Below are 25,520 nucleotides of genomic sequence, written 5' to 3'. Positions count from 1 at the left end.
CTGACTTTCATGTGGAGATGGAGTGTGCAGCCAATTCCAAGTCTTATTGACAGAAAGACAAAATGACAGTATGAAATGCCATCCCTGTGATGGCATTGCATGTGTAAATAGAAACCCTTTTCACAGCTTCACCCCTCCCCCTAAGAAGATCCTGCAAAAATAAAGCTTTTTTAAAATCACACTTTTTGACAAATTCCCATAAATCTATTTTGCTCTAGAGACCTCTAAGTGGTGAGGAGTTTATTTCCTCAGTCAGACGGTCAGTGATGCCGGACCACTAATCTGTTTTTGTCAGGTCAGACAACTTAGCGACCTGCCACAGAAGATGAAACTATTACTTCCTACAGTGACCCCAACACATCAACACATCACACGAGTAAAGAAGAACATATTTCTACTCTTGCACTCTCATTTTCTCTCCGGTTTGTTGTGAGAGGAAGATTTAGCCTGCTTTGGAATGGTGGAGCTCTTTGGCTTGCTATTTGATGTCGGGGTGAGAGAAAGAGAGAGCGAGAGAGCGGGCGAGTAAGGATAGAATAGAGTGGGTTTCAGTGTTGGGGGATCAGAGCTGCTTTGGTTCTCCAGCTCTGTCTCTTTGATCCATATCCCCAGGCCTGCCTGCCTGCCTCGCTAACTCAGGCCTCTGCTCGTGATTCCTGACAACTGTCGGCCTGAGATAAGGAGGTGGGGTGGGGGGATGTGGGGGGCCTCTCCTACTCCCCACCCCCACCCCCACCCTGCACATTGCACCACTACCACATACACTTCCATTAACAACAACCTATTTAAAAAAATCAATGAGGAGAAGAAATGTGTTGAATTATATTCAAGAAGCCTGAGCAGTGAGGGACCTCATCCCTCCACCCCCTCCCCTAAAAAATACTAATAAAAGCACCCCCATTCCTGTGCCCGTCCTCCTGCAGCAACCAGTTCACAGTGTGTTGACACGGCTGTATGCACCTGAATGTCAATGAGTGTGGTGCCTAATATTAGTCTCAACTGCTATTAAAATTTGCAGTACTAAGCCCTTTGACTGGGCTTGCTGTCAACTGGCACGCTCCCATGTCAACAAATCAAAAGGGATGAGCACATATATTTACATCATTCCCATAATGAGGAATAGAGTGGAGGCAGGGGGATAGATGTTAATTAGAAATTGCCTGAAAAACAGATGCTGCTTCAGTTTGGCAAGAAGCAAAGCAAGAAGCTTTATAGCAAAGAGATAAATAAATAAATAAAAGACAAGACTTACTCAAGAATGCTGCCAGAAAAGCAGAGGAATTTAAATCATACCCACTGATGGAATGTTTGTAGGATATATTCTTCTTTATCACTCACAGTGTTCTCCTCTCCTCCTCGCTCAGTGGAAACTAAACAGAGCCCAGGGTGCTGTCTGACTGACTGAGTGGGTAGAAAAGTGTTAAGCCCCTCTAGTTCCTGTGGTTTGGATGAAATGTAGGCGTTAACTGGCTGCAGCGTGTGAACAACGACAACCTGAGATTCACATCTGTTTTTATTTACGTACAGTATTTGATCAGTTTTATAAACACTTGTACCATGACAACAGCGAATACTTGAGTCTGATTGGCCAGAGGGTGTGCATGATTTCCAGATCCCGTTCAGTGTGAAATACAGCTGAAATGGTAAAGGGCTTTTCTGCAACCAGCTGCAACCAAGACCTTCACAGACTGTTGAAGGCTAAGGAGAAGTGAAGTAAAGTGCTGTCTAAGGGCGACAGACAAAGGAATGCACATTCCTCTGACAGTCATTTGAACAAATTGTCAGAATCTGAAGACTCTCCACTTCTGAGTCCTTGTTCTCTCATACAAAACTCACAGCGATAGGAGGCTGAGATGGGAGCTTGACACATGCCACCTGCCTCTCACTGTGTTTAATTGGTGGACTTGTGTGTCCATCTACATTTTGTGTGGAACGAACCAATGGATACTCAGGGAATGACTTGTGCCCTTTCCATCACCTTACAAACATTGCAGTTTTCATTCAGTTGACATCGGATGTCTGCACAGTGACAGACAACGCATCTACTCAAAAAACAATATTACAAAATATCATTGATTTTGTCAACCTTAAACTTTGGTAAACCAGTTCAAAGAATCAAAGAATCAAACCCGTTCATCGACATGAGAAAAGGAATGTCTTTTAAAAATTGGACTTTTCAGATTTATAGCCAAACTATCTGAAGACAAATTGGTGCCCATGATACAGAGAGCTGAGACTGTAGATTTTGATGTACAACACCTTGGAATCATGTTACGCACAAGTACAGTAAAAGGTGTGATTTAAGAAGATTTTTCAAATGCCCATAGACCTCAGAGGGTGGATCGCCAATACTCTCAACAAAGTAGTGGCTAGGCTTCTTGCGGTCCTCTTTAACACAACAGCAAAAACCACAAATTAAAATCACTGTATCAAAAGACCAAAAAATGCAATATAAGTCAAACATAAAGATCAAAATAAATACCCATCATATAAAACAGTAGTCCATCAAAGAATCTAAACAAAAATTGTCAATAACAAGGCACCAAAAATCAATAAAAAACAAGCAAAAAGGTCCCAAAACAGCAAAAACTCCACTAATGTAAAAGATGGACTACTCAACTTGTGTTTAACTGACTTCTTGAAAGAAAATCTATTTTTGACTTGTCTGTCTTGACAACTTGAGTTTTTTTTTTTTTTTTTTTTTTTTAGATGTTTTTCAGCAGCACTTGATCCTTAAGTGACCCAACGAGATCACTTATCTTGTTAGATCACTTATGGATCTGGAATGCAACTCCACCAGCACATTTGTCCCTACCTTTTGTATTATAACTGATATCCCTCAGCAGCAAGCTCAGAATCATCGAAAGAATCATCCAGGTGTAGATATTTCTACTCTGCTGTCTGTCTGTAGGCAGTCATTGACCATCTCTCTGCATTGCCTTCTGGACCGGCTGTTTGCAGCAGTGCTGTCTGTCAGCCTCTAGCTGAGAGCCATCTCTCTGTGTATTTACATGTCATTATGGTGAGCCGGTGCAGATATTAACACTGTCAGCTGCTGTTTGACCTGACATCCCACTATAGGCCAACTTCACGCTGCTTGCACAAACAACTCCTGTTTGCTTCTGCTCTGATAAAGAGCCTCTTGGCCTGAAATTATTAAAGGTTACCAGTTAGTTTGGAAGAGTGGTAGGGGTGGTGCTGGAAAGAAAAGCCGTCGGAGGTATAGCTGAGAGGGGGAAGGTATAAATAGGCTTAGTGCGAAGCCTTGCACGAATGGGAACATTGAGCTGCTCACTGTTTTCACATTAGGAAAAAAAACAAATGTGGATGTAGTGGTGCACACTGGTTACCTGGAAATGTCTCTGGACAATTCTTTCTGGGCAACCTGAACAGACTTAACCACATGGAAATGTTAACAGTGGCTGAGTCTGTTCATTTTAAGAGCTGAACATCTGTAAATCAGTGTCCTCCAAAGTCAAAACAGTCAGAACCAAGCAAAGAACAATAACACAGACTTCAAAAAAGAGGTTCAGGTCGTTGCAAAGTTTTATGTAATATTCAAATTATGGTCTCACATATAGGCCTAATGAAAGGCCAAGTAACACAGAGGGGGGTTAGAATCACCAGTACTGGCAAACATGACATATTTAAACATGATACTTGATATATTTCCACAGCACTAATTCCATCAGTACAACAGTCAAGTCAGTCAGTCATTAAATTGACTATTTGGAGAAAAAAATTTGCATTAGTAATTATTCAGTTGAATTTGCCTTTAAACTTTGTGTTATTCTATTTAATGTGTCCCTTTATTATTTACTATTTCCATTTCATGAGCACTTAGTTTGAAGAAAGCTTTCTCTTATTTAACGATGTGTAAGTTGTGGACTGCCTACAATTGGACTGAAGTCCAGCTGATGAGCAGCAGCAGAAGCTCTGATTGGGCAGCTGTTTTTCAACTTTGAGTTTTAAAATGAATCACTTACTGTATGTGTAAATTGAATAAGTCATATTATATAGCTTTTTAAAATTCATTTATTTGTCAGTTCATTGTAATTAAATATGGTAAGGTCTGTAAGCTCTCGCTGGTGATACACGTCTGACTCCATACAACAACAGAGTCATTTCATACTCATCACTGTGCTGCTCTGAGTGGCTCATTTTAACAAAGTGACTGTTCTCATTTTCTGTGTAGTTAAGATAAACAGAAAAGTCTGACCTATTTGGTAATTTATTATATTTAATAATTCATATCTCTCTGGGTTTAGCTTTGTTCCTCACAGAAGGTAATATTTGACTTTCAGTTCAGTCAGCTTCTGAATGCATTAGTTTGATGTTACAGCTCTGTATATTTTATTAGTTCTTCCTCATGACATGGAATTTTAATTCTTTTTACATCACTGATGGGGAAGATGGGATTTTCAGGATTATGGCCTCTGACAAAAAACACATCTGTTCATACTAAAATAGCATAAGCTGATTGCATAATTACCTCTGATTGCATCAGATATTTTGCATTCAGCACTGACGGGCTGAATGTGCTTTGCAATTACGGTCTGTCGTATGATTCCATGGAAGATAGTGATAAATCATGTCAACATCACCCATAATCCCAGTGACTGTGTGCCGCTGTGCACATGTTTGACACCATTGGACACCTTGTGAACACTTTCAGTGAAATGCTAGGATGCTAGGAATGTCCAAGAGGCCCTGCATTAGCTCCTGGCCACAGTCCCTGTATGTAGTACTACTATCAGAGGACTGCAGCTGCATAAGCAGACTGATCTTAGAAATCTTAGTATAAACAAAACAATGCTTCATTATTACATTTGAGGGCATTTAAATTACTGTACATAAAGAGGAAAACTCTTTGAAAGGATTCTTATTGTGTTCATTTACACTTCACACATGTTCATACTGCTACTAGCTGCTTTTTATGAGGGTGAAAGAATGAATTACCTTAGTAAAATAAGATAAGACCTTATTTATCTGTAGCTGGGGAAATTCAGGTATTACAGCAGCATGTGAAAGCCGTTGGAAAGAAAAATAGCAACAGAGACAGAAATTCAAAAGCAAATACAAAATAAAAGTTGTACATATTACATATTACGGTACACATTATACAAGCGACTATATAAAAGAAAGAAATATGTAGAAAAAATATATGAAAAAATATGCACTGCTGCAATAACTGTGGAAAAGTAGCCATACAAATATACTGCCCCCCCCCCCCCCCCCAGATTTTTACACGAAATGCACATGGTGCAATACTGAGCGTGCTGCTGCCACAACAGTACAAAATGTAAGCTGCCTTCAGATTACTAATAATAATAAATAGTGTTAATACTAATGCACAGATGAAGAAAATATACAAAACAGTAAAAAAAATATGTAATATTGCACAAAAAGTAAAGGATATGAGCGTATATTGACATAAATGACAAATAAACTACAGATTATATGGGAAACAACATCAACACAGTCTTATGATAAGTGATACTGGAGTTGAATAATCTGATATATGATGGATTGAAGGACCTGTGGTAGTCTTCCTTCTTACAGGGTGGATGCAGCAGTCTGTTACTAAAGGAGCTGCTAAAGGCCCACACTGTGTCATGCAGGGGGTGGGCGTCTTGGCTAGCATCCTCCTCTCACCTACATCCTCAGTGGTGTCCAGACGGCTGTCCAGGACAGAACCAGCTCTTCTGACCAGTTTGTTCAGTCTCTTTCTGTCCCTCTCAGAGCTTCCACAGCCCCAGCAGACCACTGTGTAAAAGACGACTGCAGATGCAACCACAGAGTCGTAGAAAGTCCTCAGTAATGTCCTACATACTCCAAAGGACCTCAGTATTCTCAGCAGATGGCGACAACTTTGGCCCTTCCTGTACAGGGCATCGGTGTTAGTGGACCAGTCCAGTTTATTGTTGAGGTGGACACCCTGGTATTTGTACTCCTCCACAATCTCAATGTCAAACCCCTGGATGCACACTGGTGTAGTCTGTGGTGCTCTATAACCATCTCCTTGATCTTATGTTGATGTGCAGGGGTTCAGTCCACACCAGTCGACAAAGTTGGTGATGACTTCCCTGTATTCCAGATTGTTCCCCTGTGATACACATCCAACAACGGCTGTATCATAGGAGAACTTCTGGAGGTGGCAGCTGGTTGTGTTGTGTTTGACGTCAGATGTGTAGAGGGTGAAGAGGAAAGGAGAGAGCACAGTACCCTGCGGAGCCCCGGTGCTGCAAACTGCCACATCAGACACACATTCGCAAAGCCTCACATACTGGAGTCTGTTGGTGAGGTAGTCGATGGTCCATGCAGCCAGGTGACAGTCTACTGCGGCTCGTGTTGAAAGCACTGGAGAAGTCAGTCACGATCCTCACTGTGCTACCAGTGCACTGGGGGGAGGGAGGGGGTGCTGAGAGGTAACGCTGTCTGGTCTGGGCTCTGGTGGTTGAGGGAGGGAACGGGGATAGAATTAAACTTGCTAAAAAACAGGTTCAGCACATTTGCCCATTCCTGGTCTCCAGACTCTGGGCCCCTGCCATTGTCACTCCTCCAGCTTCCTCCTGTAGCTCTCCTTGCCTCTCCTGATCTCCCTTTTCACCTCCCTCTGCACCCTCTTCAACTCAGTTCTATCCCCCAAAAACCCAGTTCAGGGGACACCCAGGGTTTGTTATTTTAGAAACACAGCACCTTAAGTAGTAGCAGTAGTAGCACTTCTAGATGAAGCATGCACGATACGTGTTTGTCTTACGTGCTGATACGTCAACTTGCAATAATTTATAAATTATTTCATTGTATATGGCTGCTGCGCCTGTTGCATCATGTTCCTTAGTGCAAGAAAAAATTTATTTCTTGCTAAACCAATTCCTGGTGTCCACACTCTGCCAATACAAACAACTGCTAACTATTAATACCATGAAACCAAAGACAAGCCCAAACCTCCAACCATCGATACCTGCAGGTGAATGAAATTCCAGCTATTTTGCAGCAAAAATACATTTGGAAATACATGTTGCTATGCCCATACATGTTTCATTCAGAGGTACCTATAGGTCTACTGTATGTCAGTGCATAATGAACAAAGACTTTGATCATGACTTGCAAGGAAATAAGAAATCATACTCAACAACATGAAAATCTTTGTAACATTATACAGAACCTAATCTTTATTGACTGGCATTGATCATACAGCCTGCAGAACTGTTACCAACTGACACATGCCACAAACATGAACATGTAGTCAGATTGAGCTGCTTTACTTTAAACCAAAAAACATGCTTGTGATTAAAATTCCAGGCTGATTCTTTTTCCATATGACACACGTACACTTTTGTTATCTTGGTTCTCAGTTCAGTGTGGAAAAAGGAGCACACTGCATCACAGTTTGAGTGGCAAGTTGGTGTGCATTGAGTTATGTGTAGATTACAGGTTAGCTGATTCCTTCTCACCCCAACGTTGTCTTTTTATACTGTTTGCGAGCAGTACACCTGCAGACCATTGCAGGTGCCAGACAGCTGGCATGACTCATTGCACTCAGAGACCCAATCTAGTGGCCTTTAAAAATCATGTTACTGTTAGACACAGAACAAAAACACTTTGAAGTGGAGTTGAAGTACAAATGAAGAACAAACTGTTTTAAGGCACACAGTTCATCAGACAATATTCCAGATCTTCTCTACCACCAGCACTCCCTGGTGCTTACTTGAATTTTGGTTGGCCAAATATTTAACCCCGTAATCCAAGCACCTTCGGGTGAAGTCATTGAGTTAATGCTAAACACGAATATTTGGACTATTTCCACATTCAAGGACTGTAATGGGCTGCTCTCCAGTGACAGATCACCCCGTTGTTGACCTGAATAGAAGCGTCATGCTGCTAGAAGCCCCTCACCTCCTCACACAAGTCAAACTTTGATCTCCTGGGGTCCTGGAGGCTCTTCTTCTCTACCTATGTTTCTCTGCCACTCTTTTTCTTTGTTTCCCTCTCTGACCCTTTTCTCTCTGAAGCTGAACCACCATTATTAACAAAGAAAACAAGGCCGATAATATGTTGGAATATGTTTTCTCAAGGTTGCCACAAACAAGTGTAATATTGACAACATAATTTCAGTAAATAACCAAAAATGGTTAACTTTGTTCAACAAATGTTTCATATGTTAAATTCATCCTTACATGCACATAACAACTTGATAACAGTGAACACCCTGATGAAGCTAACAGCTCGAATAAGGCATTCACACTGTTGACAATAACACAACAGGAGTCTCTTGATTAGATTTGATTAGATAAGACTTTATTAATCTCAATAACAAAGCTACCCTTCAGTAACTGTACTGTAAAAAGAAGGAAAACAGCGAAGAAGCTCATAGCACAACTGTCCTTGGCAGACTAGTGTAATTGTACAGAAACAGAAAAAAAATGTTGATCAACCTGCAACATTTCTGACTAGAACAATCCAAAAATCTTGTAATGCAGAGATGATGAATGTGGGAACATAAAGTTAACCTCATCTCTGAAAAAAGACATTTCATCTTACACCAATGTTGATGCATAAAAAGGTTGCTTAGATACAAATTAGCCCTTATTTGATATTTTCTGTATTACAGTTCTATTAATGTAGTTTTTTTCAGAATCTTTGAGAGGAGGATCTGTTGATTTCCACCAGATCAGTTCAGAATATTTGTCTGGAAAATATCAGACAATGAAAAGGTCACAGCTCAGTGCTACTGACAACAAACATCATTTTCAGTAATCAGTACCTATTGGAATGTGTCCACTGTAACATTTTTTCAATAAAAACGTATAAAAACCTCATCATCAAAGCCACAGTCAGTGCAGTCTATTAGACCACAGTCACTCACTTGCAGGTTGTAGCAGCCTGCCTAGAGTCCAGTAACTCGACTCCTCTCGTAAACTGGTTCTACCTAATATGTTTGATAATTTGTGGCCTTAATTTGTATTTTTGCCATTATTTCTATTAGTTTTGATAACATTGTGCTCAGAGTAAACGCTGAGATATGGGAACATGGTGGCTTCACTGAAAAGAGGCACTCATTGTTCAGGAAAACTGTTGGCACACAACTGCAATAAGTAGAGTAAGTCAAAGTTGAAGCAGGATGTTTGATAACTGAGCTTGGATAATAATTTTACTGTTCACCTTTTCTCTTCTCCTATCCATTGACCATATAACTTGGCTGATATCACTGAAGCCCAAGTATTAACAACATAATGACAATTTAACAAAGTTTCACCTGATGTGTGGCTAAAGTTTCCCCTGAGGGGAGCAGTGGAGAAAATGTCTTGTGATTATAGCAATCAAAAGGGTTCATCCTTCATCCATCTGAAATATTTTCAGGGAATTGCAAATGAGATGATGTTGGTGACACTAAAGGAAAGGTCAAGTGGTCAAATAAACAATTATTGTCATACATATTCAGAGCAGATTTGCTGTTGATCTGACCATCGGGTATTGATATCTTGCTCTGTACCAGATTGTTGGACAGAAGAAAAATCCTGCTGACAGAATCTTCTCCTATGTGTTTGCAGGTGATGAGCATCCTGAGTAACCCCAGCGGTGTTTCCTCACAGACACAACATGACTTCTCCATCTCACCACTCCACAGCGCCTTGGACTCCTCTCCGTCCAATGTCATCTCAGCCAGCTGCAGCCAGCGTTCAGCTGAGTCCTCCATTAAGACAGTGGACAGCCTTCCGTCATCCCAGTCCTACTGCCCCCCGACATACAGCACCACTAGCTACAGCATGGACCCAGCTGTGGCTGCTGCTGGCTACCAGTACAGTCAGTATGGCCAGAGTGAGTCCTGCTAGTTCACACTAACCAGCAAAAACATGCTGATGCTAACCTTATTTGTTTTCTGACTTTCAGTCACTAACTGATATATTACAATATCACTTTGGACGGTTAAATGTTCCGTGCATGCAGTGGTTTATCTGAATTTCTTACATAGAAATAAAAACAAACTACATTTATTGACAGGCAATTGCTTGACGCTAATCCCACCCTGTAACAGCAAGTGTATCCCACATGTACCAAGTCCAAAAATACCAACCACCAAGTGTGTGTGTGTCTGTGTGTGTGTGTGTACGTATATGTACATATAGATTGTATATATATAGCATATACATTAAAGTGCTGCATAAACTTCTGTCAGTCACTGAAATTTGATCTGATCAACAAGATGAAATTTGCCAAAACTGCCCAGTCAACAAGTTACTTGTCAGTCTTTATAACTTCATGTTTACTCCTCCTGGTTAATTTTTATGAAGTCGGTGTGAACGGGAATCAAACCAGGACTAAATACATTGTGTGTGTGTATATATATATATATATATATATATATATATATATATATATATATATATATATATATAGACTGCAAATCGACATCCTATTATTGATAATATAGCTAAATGTGGGCACACACTGTGTGATTTGAGCCCATTTCTGACCATTCATTTTTTCATCATTGATCATTCTTGATCATTTTTGAGCCATTTGCTGCCCAGAGGTGAGCGAGGACTCATAATAGCCCAATCAACTGCTCCTGACTGGCCATTGGCAACAGCATACAAACCCCTTCAATGTTTCCTTCTCCTCCTATCACAACCAATATCAATGACAAAAACCGTAGCAGCAAATAGCTGCTGATGTCCAGCAGCCCGATAATATTTTTTATGCTGATTTAGCTAAGTTGTTCGTTTATTGGTGCTGCTGACTAGTGTGTGTGCGTGCATTCATGCATGTGTGTGTGTTTCAACAGACCTCTGCGAACAAACAAACATCTAGTTGCCTTGGAGCTTTCAAACAAATCTTTATTGATAATTGTCAATTGTCAGAATGGTTAATGGGTAGATGGACAGCTTTATATTCTATTTTACAAGTACAGTGTGAGCACATAATTGTGAGCTTTGGCTTTGCATTGCAGACAATTTACTCATACAGGAGGAGGTGGAATTAAACAGCAACATTTCTAAAATTGTACACCCAGTTTAACAGGTAGAGAAAGGACCAAAGCAGGGCTCTTGTACAGGAATGGCTTAGGCTTTATTACTGTGGGATAGCTGTCACTTAATGAACTGACAAAGTACAAGGAGTAGGATACAAGCTCAGAATCTTTTTTTTTACCAGCTTAAGACCTGTTCATCAGAGAAAATACCTGTGCCAACGTGCATATGTCCCATGACCCTTATGCCATGGTCCCCAAACGATTTGCACAAATTAAATGTCTTATATAGATTGTTTCCCGAACAGATTTAACAATCAGCAGATGGGATTATTAGTCTTTAAGGTTTTGAGCTCACGCTTAAATCACACACATATACCATCACAAAATAGTGGAAGTTGGTCCATTTACTTTCACACCACAAACGTACCACTCCCTTGTTTGACTGGAGGTGAGCCAAGACCATCCTTTCTTGGCCATCTCAATGTTCTTGTTTTGTCTTGCATCCAAGTGGGATTGCTGTGTTCACATATGGCCAAATGAAAAGACCATTGGGGAAACTTTTGAAAGAACTGCTCGAGACGAGCCAGGTGTGAATACACTCATAGCCTACTGGCAACCCTTTCAGACAAGAACAGTCAGTATTGTATGTTTCTAAAAAACAAAAAGCTAAGAATACTTTCAGCTCCAATATTTTCAAATTCTTACTGTCTGCCTGAGCATGACAACTATACTATAATTATGTTTAGCAAAAGATTGTGGTTATGGTGAATAAAAAGGCAAATGTTCATTGCAGATCTGTGATGTCTCTGCTGCATGTAAGTCAGACATGCTGTAGGCCCATCCACCACCCTGATTCCCACACAATTACTTTCTGCTCCACTCCATAAAGAGCACATTTCTTCTTGCATTGCCACTGAATGTTGGCATTGGATGCTGCACATCCTTCTGTTATGATAACATTGTACTCACCAAAGTCATTCTGAGACTTGCCTTGAAACTGTGTTTGATCTCTGCTTGATAACCAATGTGATTCCCACCAATAAGACTCTTTTATTTTATATTTTAGGCAAGTTCTATTTTAAAAAACATCTGTCTCTGATGCTATAACTGATCCTCTGTGACGTGATGTTTGTGGTTTGGCTATGGCCCTTCACCCCCACCTCTCCCTCCTGCAGACAGATTAGGCAGTTTACTTCAGACATTTGACTCTTCTCTTGTTCTATTGCAGGAAGCTCCTGACAGATTAAAGTACATACTGTCAAAATAGCTGAGACGTGTGAGTGTGTATGTGTGCACCTGTATTTGTGCATGTGTGTTAGTGTGTGTTATCAGATAGGCTCTATCTTGGAGGCAGAGGACTCTCAGTGTGACTGCTCAACAGGGATTTAAGGTATAAACCTGGTTGACAGGAAAAACAGCTTCCTTTAGAGGGCCTCTCTAAACCCTTGTGAAACAAACACACACACACATACACGCACACACGCATGCACGCACACACACACACACACACACTGCTCCCCCACTAGCTGTCTGGGTGACTGGCAACTTGGCAGACAGACCTGCCCACCCATAGGTGCTCTTCTTTCTCTCATTCCTCAACACAGAGTGACAGCTCCCTTTCTGTGCACGCTAGCATCCTAACTGACATGCCTTACTTATCTCCCCCCGATAGCTACAACACACACTCATGCACAACCAAACACACCATGTCACATCACATCTGCTGTCAACCCTCCTCTCTCCTGCCCTATAAAAGAGAAGTTATCACCAGCTGAACCAGGGAGGGGCAACATCCACGACTCTGAGAGAAATATATGCTGAGCATTAATGCCATCTTTCTAAGGCGCACAGTTATTCTAGAGAGTACCTGCCTCTCTGTCTTCCTGTTTGTGAAGCCAGACTATTGGCTCCTTTTGTCTGTCTGTCAAACATAGTGTTCTCTTGTCAGTCAGTGTGATTGGCCACACAACAAGCAACCCTACAATACAATATATATAATAGGTTAAGTCTGTTGATATATTCTGTGTTGTCAACAAATCTTATGTGGAGAGCCAAATGAAAACTGAGTGTATCCACTACTTAGTGTTGTGTGTGTCTCCAAAGTCTTATATTATTGCCCAAAAACAAAACAATTAAAACACATCAGCGGTCACACCGGTCCACTGGGTTACATGTTCCTTTAATTACCATAGTTTATTTTGACTGAGCCCCACATAGATCATCTTGCGGCCCCAAAAAACTCACTTGAGGACCAACTGACCCAGTGTCCTACAAATTACATTTGTACGTTTTACTAGACATGTTTTGGAGGGATTGATGCTGCCCCTTAATTGGCAGCCATTTTTACTATCTGTGAATATGTATATCTATGTATCTATATATCTATACATCTTATAGATAGAAGCACACATGCAACATACATACATATGTATGTATGGAAACAGAAACTCAACAAATTGGTAGCTTAAACCTTGAATCATATATATTTACATTTTGACCGGCGTTGCTAAAACATCCGCTTTAAGTTGTCACAGTACTTAGTGTCTCAGTAGAGGGTGAGGGGGACTATCACATGATCACTAACTCTCCCCCGGTCTCCTCTGCAGCTGCTGTGGATTATCTGGCGAAGAACGTCGGCCTGTCCAGTCAGCGCAGGATGAAGCTGGCCGATCACTCGGCCGTACTGGGACTGCTGCAGGTCGAGACTGGCCAGGCCTACTAGTACTAACCTAACATATTTAAACAACATGACAGCTAGTCACCAGCACAACCTCCACCTCCTGCTACTATCCATACAAATCTCCCACAGAACTTGTGTGTGTGTGTGTGTGTGTGTGTGTGTGTGTTGTAGATTGACTATACGTGGGGATTTAGCTTTTTCATACTTAATTTTATGTTACTGTTACTGTTTTTCTGGGTGTTAAGAATGATGCAGCTGCCCAAGCTTTAAACATTCCCCATGGGACCAACCAATTCCACACCAAGGATCCACTGTTAGGAATACTGTTCAGTGTTTTTTATTTGTTGTTATATAATACCGGACCAAAATTTGTACACAGCATCACAGTATGTCTGACTCTTCTGGAAAACTATATGCTAGTGATATAAATAATTTTCAGTTTAGACTGAGTGTAACCTGTAATTTGCTATTTGAAATATACAGTATTTCACCACAGACAGATGTTTCTTATGAGGATAATGCCATTACCTTACTACAGCAGAAATCTCAGAATACTGTTTACATGAGATGGCGACACACAAGTGATTTTAGGTTATTTTCAAAAAAGCCTCTAGCCACAGTGAATCAGCTAAGCAATTAAAAACAGCTCGTCTGTGGCTCAGCAAACAAAATTATGCTTTACAGTCATCCAGTAATGGTGCTTTATGACTGAAGCACTTTTTTGTGAAGCTGAAAGATTTTTGACTCATAGGGATGCATTTTTGCCTCAATTCGCAGCATTCTGACACAATGTATATGACATTTGCATTTTTACACAACACTGCAATGTTGTGAATTGACATTAAATGCAATTGTTCACATCAAAAGACTCATTTGTTCAGTCTGAACACACCTTAGGGGAACACAGTCCAGTTACTCTGCTAAGTCACCTTCTAGTCTTCATGATTAATTTTCCTGCTTGTGTTGTCAGACAACTGCATGTATGATTTGATTGTGGCTCATGGTTGCTACCTCAGATTCAGGTGTGTTGTACTTCTGACCACGCAGATCAGTATCACAGATGGGTGGTGAGAATTTAAACCAAGCAAAAACAAGATTTTCAGCTGCTCTCTTCAAAAAATTGCAACCCAACTAGACAGACTGGTCCTGATGAGTTTATTGTTCCAAGTTTATTTTTTATTTTTTAACTTGAGAAGAATCAAATGCCAACCCTAAATACTTTCTGTTTTTTATGTGAAATCAGTCATCTTTATAGATACTGAATATCAGCACAAAATATTGGCAGCTTAGAAAGAAAACAAGGTGTCATCCCTCAGGAACCCTTGCGTACAGAGGAACACCCCTCTAGCAGACTGATATGGATATGAGGTCAAACAAGCTCCTGACTGAGCTGCTGGCATCCAGTGTGACGATCACTCCGCAGTTGGTTGGAGCCAAGTGGGGAGTGAGATATTTCTTCATTTTCATTTCTTTTGATTTTAGTAAACTTAATGTCTACTCCTTCCATTCATCTAGAAAAACCAAGCACTGGATAGTACTATGACAAAACAGCATCAACTATCCATTATTACCAATTAATTTAGTCATTACAATTGGACTTGTTAACAGTGTTTAGTTAACAGTGTATCTCCTACAGTTACCTTCATAAGTAACTGCTATATACTTATTAAAAGTGTTTGATGAGGAAATGTTATGCTGTGTGTAGAACCCGTTCTCATTCCCAGAGTGCCAAATACTGACACTTCAATGTAAACCCATCTGTGGCAATATTAGACACCCAGCGCTGCTTTGGCCATCCAACACTTTCTCATCTTAGCGATGCACACAGCCTTCCTGCCAGAAAGACTTTCCAACACGTGGTTAATGTTGTTAAAAACACTTGGTTAGGTTTAGACACCAAAACTGCTTGGTTAGATTTCTGAGAGACTGTTGACTTTTGCTTTCAGGACATGAGCTTCGCTCTCCCCTGGGTGACGGTCATGTATGACCCACCACTCTACCCCTCTCAGGACTTTTTTACTCTTTATACTACATCGCCTTGCCCTAAGTGTCTAATATTGCCACAGGTGGCTCTACAGTGGAGTTAGTTGAAAGCCTGGTGCGTCTCGTTCAGACACATCTTGTGTCAAGGGGTGTGACAAATACTCTAGGAATGAGAACAGGCTCATGTGGATTATGTTTCTCTTCAACATATCAAACAGATGTTCATATTGAGCATACCTGCCAAACGTTTACTGTCAATATTTTCATGTCATATTGTATTCTGTCAATGGCAACTAAAGCATGGTTGAGGATGGTTACAGATACAACATTTTGTAATGCCTATGTCTAAAATCCTAAAGATTTCTCTCAGTGTTGATGTGCAGTGTATCAGTAAATGAAGATACTGTAAATGATCAAAAAAAGACTTTTCTTACCTCAACTGCAAAATCAACCAGGCTTTCATTTGAAACAAGCTTATATTAGAGACAGACAGTAATTTCCCTGTAAGTATATGTATTTTATCATATTTCAGGAAAAGAAACCGTCCTTTCTGATCTGGTCTTGTTGAATTTGCTGCTGACACAAATTCAACACTGAAACAGTCTTAACAATTGAAAAGCTCAGCAGTTTTTACCTGGCACTTATTTGAATTCCAGCTTTCAATTGAGAATTTAAGGTTGTTAAAATATATGAGTCATATACTCAAAACTGATTCATAATGTGGATGGGAACAACTTACCACTCAGAAGATAGGAATTTTGACGTCATAAATGAATTACGCACTTCTGTAATATCAACCTCAAATATTATTGTCGTTCTGGTACAAACTTTAAACTACGCCATTTCCATGAGGATGTGTAGCGCAGTCAGAAGTATCTGATCTTCCTCACTCTAATCACCCATACTGACCAAAGGGAAAGCTCCTCAGAATTCCACTCCTCTATACTTTCCACAGGTACTATACTGCTCAGGAGAGGAACGACAATGCTGCAAGTTGCATTCTTCTTCAGTGGAAGCCACTGAAAGGTTACTGGGTTGGTAGAGGAATGGAGACCAAAAAAAGAATCATTCCCCCATCGCATCTTTCCACACATAAAAAATACTTGAACAATCAAAATATGCTTCTGCAATATTAAAGTTCTCTTTCTTTCTTTCACTCTTTGTTCTGTATTTGTTGCCATTCCAGAGAGAGGCGTGTTAAATTCCCGGTTTCACAGAATAAGAATTGAGCAGAGTTTGATGAGTTTATTTCCATTCCCACTGGATGCTGGTGTCCATGAATACCTTTAGTGAGGGCAATCAGCACCATCTAATGCAGAGGTTTTTATAATATCTCTCCACCTTTACAAGAGCGATGGACTCTCTTTGCTGGCTGTGTTAACCTCTTGTGTATATATATTTTTTCAGCGACAACAAACCAAGGAGAATTAAGGAACAAATGTGTAGATATGCTCATTCATGCCCACCCTTCCTGTTTACCTCTTCGTCCTTTCTCTGCTTGTTTTGTTCTGCTTTCTGTTTGGCATGTGTGTATGTTGCCATAGTATAATTTATTCTACCTATAGGACGTATTAGACTAGTGAGAAATTTGTATTGGTATTTACTCCCCTCAGCCTCTTGGTGTGTCAACTGTAACACTGGCATAACTGTCCATTAAAACTCTACAACTGGACCAAGACCACAGGGTTGTGCTGGCTTCCTGCTCTTCATTAACAAACACCGAAGATGTTGTTGTTTGTAGGCAGTAAAATGGAAGAAGAAGGAAAATGATTCTGTTCAGCATGCTTGAGATTTTAGTGTAAGGTATAGAGCACCATTTATTCAGGTTTGTCCTTACATTTATACCTTATTCAGGGCCAGTGTTTTGGAAAGCTGAACAGAGGGTGGACGGACAGGCATCACCACCATTAGGCTCTGCCACTACTACTACTTTTGTAAATCAATATCAAGATGCAGAGTGTTAAATAAGCCTAGTTCATGTAGTAGTGGTAGTAGTGGCTACAAAGCTGTTCATGTCAAAAAAAAAAATAAAAAAAAACACAAAGAGGGAAGAAGGACTCATTCATTTGACTCATCCCCCAAAAGTGTAAAAACAATTGACTTCATGGCTTTTTTGAAAAAAACAGGAGCTGTGGTGGTCTGACTTTTATCAGGTTTCATGCTCTATCCACGCTCATGTTCCACAGTAATGGTCGCAATCTGAAACACAACAGAATTTCAAGGGGCATACCATTGTTTTGTATTTTTTTCATCACATTTACTACAAATCATGTATACATTACTGCCAATAATCCTCCAAAACATGCCATAGTGTTTTACTTTTCCAGCATGGAAACCTACTTGCAGACACTTCAAAATTGTTTGAAATAGGTAATCCATTGAATACCATAGCAAGTCAACAAAAGACCAAATCTCAAGACTATTCTCTCTGATGCTAGTCAGCCATGTAAAATGGATTAATAGTAAATGGCTGCATTTATACAGCTTTACAGTTTGCCACTCATTCACCCACACTCACACACCCACCATAATTAACGATCTGCCATGCAAGGTGCTGGTCCGGCAGCAGTTTTTTGTTCAATGTATTGCCAAAGGACACACTGACATGTGGATTGATCCTCCAATCCAGTGATAAGTGGATGACGTGCTCTGCCTCCTTTATATTTGCCTCCTGTATATGTACCCTCTCTACCTACAACATAGTCATCATATGTAAATCTTTTTTTTTTCCTTGCTGATGTTGATTAAAGTCCTAGCTCCAAACTCATGCTATAGAGGTGGCTGGGGCCTCAATTGAAGTTGTGTTTATGCAGATCATTGTTTCTGTTGTCTCAAAGAGTTTTAAAATTAAAAAAATAATGCAGGAAACAGATGGTAATAATGGAAACCTACTTTACTCACAGACATTATTGTCTTTAGATTGTTACTCTAGCACATAGACAGGATTTGCACATGCAACTGTCAGAAGAAGAAAGTACAATACATACAATATATTTTTTTCAAACTTCAGTTATCGTTTCCTGATAATGCAGTTGTAAAAGTAGGCTAAATTGATCAATGTGAAATACATGTATGCAATATCGCAATGTTTCAACAGCCACTTGAGTCTAGAGGTAGCAACTGTATGTAGCACGTAGATGCAGGCAGCCTGGTGTAGGCTTAGGGTCGATGGCCATAATGAGAAAAGCTCTGGATGAGAACTTTCCAAAACTAGTGATGGCACCAAGGAGGGCACAAACTGCAAAGACAGCAAAGACATATCTGGTAGTGTTTGATACATATAGCTGTGATCTGCTGGGGAGCACGACCCTAGAAACACTGCCTGAGAGGCATGGAACTGGGACAAATACAGCACTGTAGGTAATGGAAGTGATGTGTTCTGGCAGAGACAGGTAACATGATGTCAGCAATCCCCTGTGTACCTCTTTGTACTTTATGTTTATGATCATATATAATTCTGATATGTATTCAGTTGATGACATGGAGCAGCCAGTGTAATGAAGATAATCCACTGGCAAAGTTCTTTTCCTATTGCACTGATGACATAAAGCCTAATCATGATTTAAGCCCCCTTTGATAATCTATGGCTCTTCAGGCTTTGAAGGCTTTGATGACAGCTCTAGTGATTGAAGATAGTAGAAATCCTTTGTAAGGCTGAGCAGAGTGAATGCAGTCATGTTAATGAGGAAGACTGCAAAAGCCCACAGTGGAGCAGTGTTGGCTGCTGCCTGGGGGCCTGTGACCCAGACCTGACCACAACAGGCAATTTTTAGGATAATTGGACAATATGTCACTTGCAGAGCAGGGGCTGAGTGCAGGAGCAGAGGGAAAAGTTGTCAAAGACAGCTGGAAAAAAAACAGATTGAATTTATGAAAGTTCAAATGAAAATCACGAAAGACATAATCAACAGAGAATGCAATTTTTTCCGGTTGCCCAGAATCTTGGTTGGTGAATCCTGATTGTATTCTAAAATCTGGTTCTACTTCAGAGCAAGGAGGAGGAATTAGCAATTATGGCCTGATTTTGGGAGGATGTGCAGGGTCATCATAGCATCCTTCAAAGCTCCAGTATCGTCATTAATTTTATACTAAATATACCTTACTATATTACAACATGTATGTGGAAGGAGATACTTATAGTAAGGACCCACAGAGAATTATCACAACGTCTGCAGCTCCCCTCAGGTCTGTGGTGAGTTTTAGCATCTTTGTGTCACAGCCCACAACTTCACTGTTTTGTTCCCTCTAATTCCTGCCTATTTCACACCTTCACAAACCTGGCCAATCACTGCATGACTGTTGCACAGTGTAAAATCAATATATTGTCGGACACAGCCCTACTTCTTTCCCCATTCCTGAATCCTGACATCAGAAGGGCGGTTTCAGGTGCTGATTTGACAAGTACTTAATTTGAAGCAACGAAGGACCCAGTTCTTTGAAGGACCCATCTTTATGGAATTTTTAGTGGCACACAACTAATCTATGGAGACCAGTGACAAGGACAATGACAGACTTGTTGCTTTTCTTATGTAAGTTTTGGTTTAATGTTTGCAGGGTACAGTGCTATGCATTAACCTCAAATTCAAGTGCTTTAGATCCACCTGCACCTCCACCTGCACCAAATCCTCTTTTTTGCTTTTGTGCAGAGAAAGAATACGATCTAGAAAAGAAAAAGAGACACTTCATGGATCAAAATTTTGAGTTGGAAGCAGCATAAGTATATTCAGCAATCTATGTGATGTGCAATGAACAGAACTAGAGCTTAAGTAAAATAAGCTTAAATAAGGTGAATTAAGCTTCAGGACACCTGAGGACATTTAACTGAAGAAAAAACATTGTCTTTTTAGTTAAAATAGAAAAAAATCAAGAGATGCAAGAGTGGCAAAATTGTTATTTAGCGATTCTCTAAATGGCAACATCAGTAATGATTGCGGTCAGCGTGATTGTTATCACTCTGACTGAGAGCAGAAAATGGCACAAAGAATGCAGTGATTAAAGGACATGTCTGCAGATGCCCCCCCCGCAGCAGGCCCAAGGGTACTGGGAGTACCACTGTGCTACTGTGTCAAACACTCAACTGTCACAGTGAAAGCCTTTACAAAGCCTAACATCTTCCTAAATCCCATAATTATTCCAGGATACATTATGTACCGGGGCCACAGCTGTCTGATCGCCACAGTAAATGGATTGCACCTTCTACAATCAGCTTACTGGAGACAGATTGTTCTGATTGGCTCATAATATCAGCTTGTAAGTAGTGTGCTTAAGCAGTGTGAAACAGACAGAAGAAATAAATTGCTCCCTCCGCCCCAACTGCTGTTGTTGGCTGCTGTTGTTCCTACTGTTCCATCTTTTATTTACCTTGCAGATTTCATTTTCCCCAACAACAAAGGAAAGTGAGACGTACTATGTTTTGTAACCACTTTACAACCCCCCCCCCTCGAACTGTTGCTGCTGCTATCACCTTCCTTGTCTTTCATTTAGTGTCAGGGTTTTCCTCAAGTCTGGTGTCTTTTATGTCTTATCGCAGCAGTCCCCCCCGAATGTACGATTACTGAGCTCTGTAACAACCTCTGTTGTTCTGCACTCGCTCTCACACCCTGCCCCCTCACTTTCAACACCCCACTCATTCTAATCTCCTCACTACAGTAGCACTTTGAAATTAAGCTGGGAGGAAGCTGGGTGTCTTACTAACCTCTCAGCTCCGACACCAGGCCCTCAATCAGCCTCATTGTGGAAAGAGACTTCCGTGCGTCTGAGTCAACATGTTTGAGCTGACAGCCACTCTGAAAACCTTGGCTTTAACAGGCAACATCACTCACCGAAGCAGATAAATCACTTATGAATATTATTGATAGTGATTTCCATAAATGGTGTAACCATTTCAAATCAGTTAATGGCTAATATATGGCAATAGAACACTGGCAATATATTAAACACTGGTGTTACATCCATTTATTTAGCAGAGGTGATCTTTTGACAGGCATGAAGTATTAGCATTCCATGCAAATAATTGCATTGCCTTAATAGAGCCTACAGTCCACAAAACTATACAGAATGGTCAATAATAATTCAGATGTTTATCCTGTGGTTCTGATGTTTATCCTGTATAGCCAGATGTTAAGATGTTTATCCTGGATAGCTTAGTTCTTTATTTTTATTTCACTATTTTTTCTTATGTTGTTATTTTGTATTTTGTATTGTATTTTTGCCTCTTACTTGAAAGTTGTTCCTTACTTGAAGGTTGATCTGTACTTGAAAGTAGTTCTTGTTCTTATTTTGCATGCCCTTGTGTGTCCACCTTTTTGAGCTGCTGGAACTGCAAATTTCTCTTTGGAGATGAATAAAGTATCTATCTATCTATCTATAACATATTTGAAATATCTTGTGTTGGTCAAAGCTTCAAAACAAACCACTAACATGTTAGCTAGCTGGTAAAATGCTAGCACAAGCCAGTCAGTTAACTTGCTACCAGTTAGCAAGCCAGCCAGACAGTTAACACATTTTAAGATATATATTTGTACCAATGTCCCCAGGTCCTATGTTCTCCAAAATTTGGACTGGGGAACATAGGACACTGGGAGCATACACTCATACCCTCCTGGGAAATTGGATGGTGCTAATATGATAGCTGTCTGGCTTCCTACTCCCTCACAGGTCAGCACTGTCAAGTCTGCAGAGATACTTTGTCTCTACACATGGAGACATGGATTTTCCTCCTTCGTTCTCAAAAAAAAATCTTGTTACGTTTTGTAAGGGACAACAGACAGGAGTGTAACAATAAACAGTTTTTAATGAAAGTTCAGCAAGCAAAGTGGTCAGAGTTCCAACAAAAGGACAGAGTTCAATAGTCCAAATGGAGTCCAGGTCTGAATCAGGGAGAGCAGACAGACGGGGTCCAAACGAGGTCCACAGGTGGAGGTGTGGTTGATCTGAGGTTTCCACTGACAGACAAGGTCCAGACGAATTGAGTGGTAGAACACCCACACGAGGACTCACAGAGACAGTAGACAGGCAGGGCACAGACAAGAGTAGGTGACTGGAATCACCCGAACACAAAGCACAAAGACAAGTCAGGCACTGTGCACAACAACGAAGCAGAACCAACTGAGAGACCAGGCATATGAAGAGGTCTGTATTTGTTACCACACTGGTAGGCAGATGATTTGATGAATACTGGTTGGATCTCTGTTGTTGTTACTGTGTAGTCATGAGGTCTTGATGGAATGATTGAGCACACCTGTGTTCAATCAGCAAGGAGGCTGGCCCTCAGACAAGACAAAAGGAAGGGAAAATATAGGCACACAAAAAGGAAAAAGGGAGGAGAGACTGCAGATCTGCACACTTGTCCACACAAACACTTAAAAAAAAACAAAATCTCAGTCTGTATGGTCATGCAAAAACAAAACTTTCAACTAACTTTAATCAAATAGCTTTGGTGCTTAAGTCTAACCAAACTGCAACCGTTTTAGAAAGACATGTTAGAAAGGCTTTCTGGTAGGAAGTCCATCCATCCCTGGGATGAGAACATGTTGAATGGCCAGAGGAGTTGCGCTTGGTGTCTGATATAGGATAGGATTGGATAGGCTTACACTGGAGTTAGCTGAAAACCCACTTCATCTAATATGCGCTCAGTTTTGACACATCATTAGTATTTGATGCTCTGGGAATGAGAAAACGCTATTACAGACAGGCTACCTGCAAGTAGCAGTCCGATCCTACTATGGCCCGCCTTCGCCATAGTAAACAAAAAAGATAACGGTGCAACGAGGTGTTACGTGAAAAAGGAATCTATACCAAAACCAGCCTGACAATTATTAAATTGTTACATTCCTGTTTCTATGGAGGCTAAACTAATTTGAGAGTGCTTAGCCATTTTTACCCATTGCTGCTATGATATTGTTATATACCAGCACTGCTTTTGGCTTCTACACCAGTAATTGCAGGTGAGAGAAGAGACAACAAATATTCAACATATTCTCCACTGACCTGTGCCATGCAGGGGCATCCTTGCTTCCTGGTTGTGCAACACAGTCGACCTGTTGTTAAGAAACATCAGTATGAACACAGGTTCTGTTACTGATTAGAGTGTTGTATGGGGCTGACAAGATGGCAACCATCTGTATATGTTTCAGGAAGGTTTAACGGAGAAAGCACAGAGGGTGAGTGCAAGACGAGCACATTTCCTGCTAATTTGAACAGAGAAAACATCTTTCTATGGATTATTATCATGTCAGAGTGTTTTTGAACTGTGGATCACTGACAGATGTAATCGGCGAGTTGCCTTAATACTGTGTCAGTTTACTTACTTTATCTGTATCCACCATGTGCAATTTCTACCCATGTGCTATTTTTGTAAAAACTGTGAAATTCTGTAGAATTTCTGGCAGTATATTTGTATGGCAATATTTCTTATAGTTCTTTATGGCAATATATAGTATTTTTACATATTTTTTCTTATATATAGTCCATTGTATAAAATGTACATATATATAGTGTGCTTTTATTTTGTATTTTATTTTGTATTTCTCTTCTGTAGCTATTTTCCAACTGCTATTGCCTGCTGCCCGAGTTTCTGCAGCTGGGAATTAATAAAGTCTTACCTTATCTTATCTTATTTTTAAACGGTTGTTTGTCCGCTGTTGGCGTTCATTGTGCCTCCTGTTGTGATTGTATCTTGAAATGGTTTGCATCAATCGATTCATGAGAGTCCGAGCTTTCTATCTGTGTATATTAAATAGAATAGAATTGCAAACGTACTGTTAATAATAAATTAATAATTCTCTTTTTTCCTGTCTTTCTTCCTTATCAGGAAGAATGTTCAGATCAGCCAAACGGGTGGTCTACTCACTCGACCTGACCACGGAACAGCTGCCGGGTTTTTCTGTCAGTCCCAGAATGCTTGAACAACTGTGGGTGCACTCAACAGATGATGTCGGATTCATCTGTACTGTCCCCCCTGGCTGTGTCCACCTCAACACTGCACTGTGTCCTGGGTTCAGCAAAGGTAGATTTCTCACCTCGTTCCTGTGGTTGTGGTGGTATGCTTGTCTCTGCTTGCAGCTGCATCTGCTTGCCTGATTTCTCCTTGTCTGGTCAGTGTGGACCTAAGTTCTCTGTCGGGTGGGTAAACTCATGCCACAACTGTAATACAAGCTCTGCAGGACTGACACTGGTAGAAGAAGACGACGTGGCCATCCTACCTAAGGATCCCTTTGCTGCCTGTACAGCCCTCTTGGCCTGTCCATTACTGTGGGTATTATGTGTAACAGGGTTACATGAATTATTTCTCACTGTACTTCCTCAACTTCTCTGAAACTAGCTCTGAGGTCCTTTATTGCCTACTACAGCTTCTGGAATACCATACAGTGCAAAGGTGGCTGTTAGCTATTCAGTGTCCTGGCTACCGGTTGGCATGGGTAGGATCTCCAAGTGGCTGGAACAGCAGTCTGACATTTCCAGATGCGACTGCTACTTGTATTCCCACAAATCTATGCCTATTTTTTACTATGGTCTGGAAGGTATAACATGAGTCTGACATGAGTGGCTCTGTTCTCTGTGCTTCTGTTTTCTCTGTAAACCTTGCACTGAGTCGTCCTGTGAAATTCTGTCTGTGCTGTCTGTCTGCATTTCACTAACCCATCATTAAATTGTAAATCTTTTCTATTATCTCTGTTCTCGGGTGGGAATCACAATGCGGTTACACCTGATCAATAAACCATCTGCCTCTGTCAACTCTGATCTCACCTTGAAAAAGTCTGTGACTGCCTCAGTCATTATTTGCTCATCAACCTGACTGGATGAACTGCTTCATTATCTGGAGGATGGGGTCTGTGGCTGTGTGCTGTCTGATCACTGGTATCTCCTGTGGTGCAGCTGAAA

General features: G+C 40.6%; 1 protein-coding gene across 3 annotated transcripts in view; it reads left to right on the top strand.

Annotated features, from left to right (window-relative positions):
• Nucleotides 1-13,697, top strand: part of LOC121613205 (paired box protein Pax-7-like) — a 58,680-nt gene extending 44,983 nt beyond the window's left edge. For all 3 annotated transcript variants that reach the window (XM_041946516.1, XM_041946517.1, XM_041946515.1), the window contains 2 exons: nt 9,555-9,822; nt 13,582-13,697. In XM_041946516.1, coding sequence (XP_041802450.1) covers nt 9,555-9,822; nt 13,582-13,697 — 384 coding nt within the window. The remainder of the gene's footprint in view (nt 1-9,554; nt 9,823-13,581) is intronic.
• The last annotated feature ends 11,823 nt before the right edge of the window (nt 13,698-25,520 follow it).

This window comes from Chelmon rostratus, chromosome 10 (assembly GCF_017976325.1).
Source record: "Chelmon rostratus isolate fCheRos1 chromosome 10, fCheRos1.pri, whole genome shotgun sequence".
In the NCBI taxonomy this organism is placed as follows: domain Eukaryota; kingdom Metazoa; phylum Chordata; class Actinopteri; order Chaetodontiformes; family Chaetodontidae; genus Chelmon; species Chelmon rostratus.
The sequence above is the reverse complement of the archived record's forward strand: the minus strand, read 5'-3'. Positions and strand labels throughout refer to the sequence as shown.